Source organism: Ooceraea biroi, chromosome 5 (assembly GCF_003672135.1).
Source record: "Ooceraea biroi isolate clonal line C1 chromosome 5, Obir_v5.4, whole genome shotgun sequence".
In the NCBI taxonomy this organism is placed as follows: domain Eukaryota; kingdom Metazoa; phylum Arthropoda; class Insecta; order Hymenoptera; family Formicidae; genus Ooceraea; species Ooceraea biroi.
In genome coordinates this window covers 7,460,286-7,469,478 of record NC_039510.1, presented here as the reverse complement: position 1 = coordinate 7,469,478, position 9,193 = coordinate 7,460,286, and the positions used below count along the sequence as shown (strand labels likewise).

At 43.8% G+C, this 9,193-nt stretch overlaps 1 protein-coding gene across 1 annotated transcript; it reads right to left on the bottom strand.

The window, feature by feature from the left end:
- Window positions 1-7,988: 7,988 nt before the first annotated feature.
- Window positions 7,989-8,921, bottom strand: LOC113561899. The gene has a single exon (XM_026969481.1). The coding sequence runs from the start codon at window positions 8,904-8,906 to the stop codon at window positions 7,989-7,991; it is 918 nt and encodes a 305-aa protein (XP_026825282.1). The 5' UTR covers window positions 8,907-8,921.
- Window positions 8,922-9,193: the final 272 nt, after the last annotated feature.

Here is a 9,193-nt window from a genome sequence, read left to right as displayed (position 1 = left end):
CCTATCCGCGTCTTTAGTGCATGGATGCAGAGCGGCGACCACCGCCGACGCGAAGCACGCGTTGTCCGTTGCTCGCACGTTCACCACCGCTCGTTTCACCTGTATTGCACGCGGTATGTCGATGATACAGCACGCATGGGGTTATATTTGTTCATGTTGACCGTTAGGTTCAGTATCTTGGACAACGCCCACCCGCTGTCCCGTTCTTGGAATTCGTCGAGAGACGCCAGAGTGACCTCCATCACGTGTTTGTCGTACCACTCGCGAAGGTCAGACGTGGGCAATAGACCGCGGTTCTTCGTGGTGATTGTCTTTATCGCCGTCGCCTCGCCCGCTACGACCTCGGCATTGAACGCGGTGTTCACTTTTACACCGTTCAACATAGCGAGGCTACCGCGTACGCGCTCGATCACCATGTCCCTGGCATCCTCGAGAAATCGGCGCGGCTCGACGTGGTTGTCGTTAACCACCGCACCGGTGAAGACGCGATTCTTAAACGCCGTCTCCACCTCTGTCCAGAAGAGTCCGGTCTGCTCGACCAGTCCCGCACCCACGTACGAGAATCTTCGTCTCAGACGGTTCCTCGCACCCTCCAGTCGCGCGATTTTAGCGACCGCGGAGAACCTCCGCCCGGTTACCGCTCGCACGCTTCCTCCTCGCACACACTCTTCCCGCAATCTTCGCAGGTACTCGTCGCACTTGAGTTCCCACTCGAAGTACGCGCCAAGCGTCTCGACGCGCTCTGCGAGTTCGATAAGCTCGCGCACTTCCATCTTCTTCGCGTGGGAGAAAGTTTATATATTTCGGGGCACTTGCACATCTCTTTTCCGCACTTTATACTGAAACGACCTATCGGATTCTTGAGCGCGGACCAGCTTGTCGGGACGGGTTCGAGGATAGGTCCGAGCTAGTGAACAACGATGCAGTTGGATGAACAAAGATTCCTTTATTTAGGCTATGACTATATACAGGTTGAGTGCGTTCGTACGCGTCGCTCTTTAGGCGCCCGGGGGTCGGGGCGTCCGCTGGTTTCGCTCGCGTATAGGCAGGGCCGCGTCGTGACAGTACGCGGGCTCGACGCGAAAACGCGGGTTAGGTAGAAAAACTCTGCGGGGCGGACCGAACGTGCGGCTCGATATGCGAGCGCGGATGTTTCCCCCCGGTATTCGAGGCTACGGGTGGCCCTCAGGGCCGTGGATGAATGGCCGTTGCCGTGTGGCCGAGCTTACTCGGCAGGGAGGAAGAAAGCTTCCTCTCTGTGCGCACGTCGCGGGCCTCGGATTTGGAAGTACGAGGAAAAGCGGGCCTCTCGTGCCCGAGAAACTCGGGTGAGACGAGGAACTCCTCACCTCAGGCGTGAGAGTCGTTCTTGCCAGGACCACAGGTCCACACGTTGCGGTGCCGAGAGGTCTCGGCGGAGACGGAGAATTCTCCACCCCGTATCCCGGCTGTGTGTTGCGTGCTGACTCCCGTTGCAGTGCGGATCGGTGCCGAGAGTGCTCGGCGGAGACGAAGAAGACTTCACCCTGGTGGACGATGCGACTGCGCGAGGACTCGGCGGCCGTAAAACCGGCGGTCTGGTTGGCGGACGAGCGGGCCGTCGTCGGATTGCGAGCGGAGCTCGTCTTCGGGAATCTAGGATCGGTACGGACGGTGATCTCAGCGAGATCGTAGGAAAATCTCTCTCCGCCGGTTGGGCGCGCGCTTTTATACCCCGTTTTCCGCGGGGTTGTTTGTCGGTAATTCGGCGGCTCGAGCGGCCGCACACCGGCGCCGATCTATCGGAGCGGTTCGGTACGTGTACGGTATCGGCGGGGTGTTTGCCGCTCGCGTAACAAACACCTTACGGGAACCGGTTCGCTCCCGGTCGTTTCTGTGGTACTTATTTGGGCGCGTACGCCCTATGCCCTCGTCCCGATAACGGTGGACGGAAGCCGCCCGATGGTCGTCGGCAAGGCGATCGTTTCTCGGCGGGTGGTTAGCCAATACTGCGTACGATCGCCCTAAAAAGGGCGCATCATTACAATACATTGACGTACTATACGTAGAATGTCATGGTGTATTAACTGAAACTTCCGTCGCACCCAGGGGTCGTTGTATTCGTCATAGATCCACGAATTATCAGACCAATCAATTTTCAAATCCGGAAAGTTGTAATACGGATAAGTTATCAACATTTTGCATACACTGTACCAGTTGTTCATCATTAACAGTTCGAAACACCTCCCGGAACCTGCAGGATCCAGAACATTCATTATTAGATGTCTATAACATGGGTATATGTCTGGTTCTTTTGAAAACCGTTCACCCTGAATAAGTCCTTGTCTGACGCGGCGTTCATTCGTTCCGCGTATACCGCGTTCTCGGTCGCACAGATATTGCACAATTGGAATGCGTTACCACATCACGAACTCGGGATTTTCTATCACCCAGGTCGTCATACTGCCACTTGATTTGTCCCTTTCACTGTTTTTCATTGTTAATTGTTCAATGTGTTACTGCTTTACGTCTGTGTGCTCTTGTCACAGACCGCATCACGCGACCTTCGATCCTCGATCGCTCGACACTGGGTGCAGTCCTTGACCATCGGTGCCGGGCCGTCTATGGGTGCGTTCGGGGAGACGCTATTAGCGCTATAGACGCAAACACTACCAACTCTGTTCATGGAGCCAATAGCGTGATAGCGATAGCAAGCTCCGTGAACTATGTTAGTATAGTGTTAGCATAGTGTTAGCATGAGGTATGAAATAATATAACCTACACAATTATTCTTGGAATGCTTGAAAGTGAAAATGGATGCAAATCGAAAACGATATTTGGCAATGCTCTTATCATTGCAAATACAGCAACTGACAGATGTGTCATCAAGTGATAGTGATGATGAAGAGTTTACAATATTAGAAAACATGTTTAAAAAAAGAAGAAAAGTCTACAGAATAACCGATTATGTCGAAACAATATTGCCGGCGTTGACAAATCAAGAATTCAAAGCTCACTTCAGGTATTATTTATGTAAAGGATGTCTCTTTTTTAATATTTCTTAGTCGAAATGTCTATGATACAGATAACAGTTTAATGAATTTAAGTAGAGAATGTAATATTAATTAACGCATAATTTAGAATGCTTCCTGAAACATTCGAATATCTGCTATCTGTGATCGAGCCCAAATTACAAAAAGAAACAGCAGGACTACTATGATTGCTCCAAGGAAACAATGTTTGTTGGCATTGTGGAGATTAGCTACTCCAGATTCGTTGAGGTAAAGAATAAGCATAAAATTCTTATTGAGTGCACAATTTTGTTCAGTGCAGCGAATGACATTAGCAGTGAATGAGTTGACACAAGTATCAATCTACCTTTCTTCCACATGTAGTAGGCAGAAACAGAATGATGTTTATATTTATTTGTTTTAATCCTATATACAGGGTGTCCCGGGTTTTAACCGACAAACTGCGGGAGCATATTCTACTAGTGGAAATAAGAAAAAATTCTTATATCGAGTTTGCTTAGAAATGCTTTATTACCGTCCGGCAGCACCGTGAACATCGTCGTGTTTGGCCAATCGGATGCACTCTACATCTTATATATGCATCACTTACTGCGTCGCGACATCTTTGCGGAAAACCACATCCGGTGGGTAAATTAAAAAATAATCGCGACATCATCCGCGTTACGGCTCAGTTTCGAACAATCTAGAAATGGCGGTTGCGTCATCCGCGCTACTGCGTCATCAAAAATGGCAGTTGCATCATCCGCGCTACTGCGCAGTTTCGAACAATCTAGAAATGGCGGTTGCGTCATCCGCGCTACTGCGCAGTTTCGAACAATCTACAAATAGCGGTTGCATCATCCGTGCTACTGTGCAGGTTCGGACGCGTTCATGCAGGGCGGATTTCTAAGAATAGCGATGACGTCATCAAAATGGTGGTTACATCATCCGCGCACAAAAGAATAGAAACTTTTAAGAAATATTAAAAATTATAAACAATGTTTACAAGTATTATGCTTTACATGCTTTTACGACAAGTATCATCCCAAAAATTGTCAGTATAATATTTAATTTTTAATATTTTTAATGTTTATAATTTTTAATATTTCTTAAAAGTTTCTATTCTTTTGTTCCTTTCATTTCTCTCTCTCTTTCTATACTCATATATTATTATATCAATATAAAAAATTTGAAAAATTGCAAAACCCAGGCTTGAATCGACGATCTACAGATTTATAGCGAAGCACCTGGCTTGCAGCGCTACGCTCATTCTTGTAGAGATCTCTGAGATACTGTTATTTATATACGGTTACGTACAATGGCCACTCGCCTATAATTAATTATAACTCGGCTCCTAAGGCCCATTCAGAAAAAGTATTTTATAGGTATTTCTTACATAATATCTCCTACAACTTCTGCAAGTTTCATCAAAATCGGCGGAGAGCAGAGCGTGGCCTCCCCTTGTCAGTAGTGGCTGACCATCGACTGTCTAACAATCATGAATTTGATTGGTCTAATCCTATTGTGTTACATAAAGAAGAACACTGGCGTAAAAGACAGATCGCTGAAATGTTTTTTATTAAAAACTTTTGTGACAATGCTATCAATTTGCAGACCGATACTGAAAATTTAAACATAGTGTATGACAGTCTCGTTCGATTATGATTCGTCCTTCTTACGTATATATGGAAAATGTTTTTCGATCTGGTTATTCTACTGTTGCGATTCGTGAGATCTGACCTGTTTATTGGACCTGTTATTTTGTCTTTGCCGTTCGTGTGATCTAGACGCGCTGTAATACGTCTTATTTCCCTGGAAGGCCGTACTGTAATTTGCTTATTTATTATACTTATTTATCTATAATTTTTTGTAAGTATGTTTGTCAGTTGTTAATTTTCAAGTTGTTATATTGTTTCAATTATCATTAATTTGTAGAGTATTCTTTGTAACTTGAAAAGGGCCACAAACCGTATGGTCGAAACATCATTATTAAATAAAGAACGCCATTGCCAGATTGGTCGAATAGTCATTTGCTTTGTTGTATAATTACTGGCGTATTAAGGATTCATATTTGTTCGGGATTCGGACCACGGTCAGACAATTTATGTAATTTGACTTCGATTAAAATTTCGTCGAGTCTTGCGTGGCAAATCGAGCACAAGATGTTTGTCGCGCTCTATCCAAGTTTCACAATATTTGCGTAGTTCGCGATCGAAAATTGACCTCGTACGGGCGCGAACACCGACGATCTCGCTCGCACGGTTTAAATTCTCACGTGCGATGGACAGAGACGAAAGACATCGCTTGTTTGGTCGTGTATGCCTATTGTTCTCCACCGAAGGCGACAAACAAGAGACGTCGCTGTCGATCGCACATCGGGAACAAAGACAGATCAGATTCAGTCTCGTTCGCTAACGAATCGTTATCGCAGACAGTACAATTCTATTTCGCCCAAGTTCGGCCGCAATTGAAATCGTTCGAAATTCTCGAGATCGAGTTCGGAGTGCATCAGTGGAGCAACTTCGCGTTATTCAGCACCAGCAGATACTCGCGTGCAAGATCTCCGCTCGATCGCTTCAACGGACTGTACGTTCACGCAGATTCGCGTTCTCGCGATACCATTCGTGACTGACTTTTTGTTAATTTTATTTGATTGTGTTACAATAAACTGGTTAAACGAACACTCCTTTGAATTAGTGAACTCCTATCACACGCCCCAGTCCTTGCTGTGATCACCGAGTGGTCACTTTTCACGTCGCACGTTCTCTTCCGAACGGAATCAGCAGTCAGTGCCGGAATCTGAACACGAACATTGGATCCCGCACAATATTTGATATCTCAGGAACTAAAGCCTTATTTAAAAATCTAACGGCACTTTAATAATATAATATGGATGCAAGCTTTCGGTTGCGACCAATTCGAATAAGATTGGTGCAGTCTATCCTGAGATATCGTAATCGTATGCTAGAATTGTGACGTTCCGTTTTTCAGATTCAGCTTCAGGTTTAGACTCACGTACGTATGTTTGCACACACACAAGCAAAGCGAGTTTGTCCCTCAAGGTGCGTTCACATAGGCACGTTAGGTTATGGAGAATTCACACTGCATTTGATGTACGATATCCAATCCAATAAGAAAATTTTAAGGACTAATATGACAAGAGAGAAAGAGAAGGTGAACGAGCGAGAGAGCGAAAAAGCGAGAAAGAAAGAGAGCGAGAAAGCGAGAAAGCGAGAAAGCGAGAGGGCGAAAGAGTGGAAGAGCGAAAGAGCGAGTAAGTGAGAGAGCGAGAGGGTGAGAGAGCGAGTAAATGAGAGAGCGAGTGAATGAGAGAGCGAGAGGGCGACGATGACGACGACGATCCAATCCAATAAGAAAATTGTAAAGATTAATATGACGAGAGAGTGAGAAGGTGAGCGAGCGAGAGAGCGAGAGGACGAGAGAGCGAGTGAGTGAGAGAGCGAGAGAGTAAGAGGATGAGAGAGCGAGAAAGCGGAAGGACGAGAGGGCGAGTGAGTGAGAGAGCGAGAAAGCGAGAGGGCGAGAGAGCGAGAAAGCAAGAGGGCGAGAGGGCGAGAGAGCGAGAGGCGAGAGGGGGCGACAGAGAGAGAGGGAGAGAGGAGGAGGGGAGGGGGAGAGAGCGGATTTGAGATATCTCAAAATATAAAAAATTTACAAAAAGCAATGAGTTCCCACTAAAAAGACCTCACAAAGGTAAAAAAAGTACGCCAAGTACATAAAAAATCCCACCTTGTACGCAACAAAAAGTTTAAAAAACTATAAAAATCAAAAGTAAATATGAAATCAATAGTTAGCTAGCCAAGTACCTCGAAGCAATTCAGTTTAATTCCGTATTTTTTCGTATTTTTCTGCTATAAATCTCAAAGGATCACATCAGAGATCATATAGAGTATTATTCTAGATAATAGGGATTGAATTTCTTTACTTAAAAACGAGGTAAACGAGCGGATATATATCCAATTTACGATAATAGAATCGACTTTACCAGTCACTTCGTGATTAGATTGTCATCAGTTTTTTCAATTCACAAATTTCTTCTCTAGTATAACAATAAATGAGAGGGTGTCTGTTATATCCTCCTTGTAATTGAGCTCTTCCTGCGGCGTAGAGCTCTGGACGTAATACAACAATCCAGAACATAAAAAAAGTTAGATCATAAAATTAAATAAAATATCGAAAGTATAAATTACTGTGCGGTATTGTATTTTAAAATTTACAATATATCATCTTTGTTTTCTTTCCTGAGAGTAGTCCACAAATTTATCGTAATCTTGAATGTGATGTTGTGAGTACTGTCATATCGAACAAATCATTGTAAAGTACGAAATGAATAATTGAAGCATCTGTAACAAACATAACGTTTTCAAGAATAAATTTATGCTTACTTAAGGGGGTATTCTAGTGTGAAAGCGAAATTTGTATGCTATTTTCGTGAATTTTTTTGGAAAAAAGTATAAGGTTTTTTGAGGCAGGGTTTACCCTGCTTATTCATACATATTTGGTGTATGTTTCTAAATTTTTTTATTATACAATAACTATAAATAAGCGCTGCACATGATATTAAATATGAACATGAAAAAAAAAGTTGGTCCATGGTTCCCATGATTTCAGCTGCTCTGCTCATCTGAAACAAAAAAACCAAAGAGATTCTTAATTAGTATGAGTGTGGCTATAGCAGGTACCAGAATGAAAAAAAATGTTGAAAATTTAAAACATGACGTCATTGAGAAAATTAAGTTTCGATTTGTGCCATTTTTTTCACCATTGAAGGGCTGTGGAAATTCCAAAAAACAATATTTCGACTTGATTGTGGTAGGGGCTATAGCCACACATATACTGAAGATGTGTGCAAAAGCCTGAGTTAATTGATTAACTGGTTTTTGAGATATCATGGGAACCAATTGGAAAAACATGGTTTCGAGAAAAACACGTTTAAAGTTTTTCATACTGATTACGTAGAGATAATGTTACTTACGATCAATCGGCTATCCCAGGGCCATACAGGGGACCTTCCTCTTGTTCGTAGAAGTCCTGCAGAGCTGATCTCTCTTCCCTGCGATTCATTCTCTGGTCTCGAGAGAAGTTAGTGGAGCGCCGCTCCGAGCGGGTGATACGAGCTTCGTTCCGGGAGTTTGCGTACATCATCGCTTGCTGACCAATATTAACTCCCATCACGTTCATAACTTTTAAAATTGGCATAAATCCTTTATTGAAAATGATAACTGCCAAGAATGTTGCTATTTCAACAACTTTCACGCCAACATGGAGATGTTTTGGAGCAAAAGTCCAAATCAATGAATTGAGAGATTCATTGTTATTTTGCGTTTCTGCTCCTAAGCAACGTTCCAACAATTCATCCGATGACAAATCTTCATAAATAGGCTTAATTATCTCCAATACTTGATCAGTAAGAGGCGGATTAGCGTGATGGAAGCTTGCGAGTGTACCTTCGGCTTCAGCTTTACTCCACTTGCACCAGCTCTCTTCACCCGGAGGACAGTTTTGGTGTTGCGGCTTATTATCGGAGGAGCTTTTGTGGTAATACGTGGCCCATATTGCTTTCCGCATTTCCTCGACAGAGTCTGGGTGTCTGCGAATAGCCAATCCATAATACGTCGTGAGTTCACCAATCATTTTATCCGTTAACTTTCCAGCACCTTTACCGCCGATACCTTTATTATGTTTCTTCGCATTACGAAGTCTCGTGCCCATTCTCTTTTCCACGTGACCGACGCACTCTTTTTTTATCACAGTAATTTCATCTTCTGCATATGGATCCACATTTAAAATTCCCCTAAACGTTTTACTGTCCCCGTCTCCAATATATTTCACGTAAAGAACTCCGTGTTTCTCCTTCGATCTCACAAACATTTCAGTGACAGCGTCGATCTCCATCTTACCCGCACTGCCTTCATGATTTCTGGAGCACGTTTCTTCGTGTATTTCATACCACTCATTATATTTAGCAATATTGTCGTCCTTTTTGTTATTCCACAAATTACACGCTTGGCAAAAGCTACTTTTAATCATAGCATCGATTACTTTGTTAGAATATTTTCCAACTAGAGTAGACACACCAAATAAAGATGAGAATCCTCTTTTTTTTCCATGTTCCGTCGCCGGAAACCGTTAAATGTGTTTCAATATTTCCAGCTTCTTTATTCTTTTCCTTCTCCTCTTCA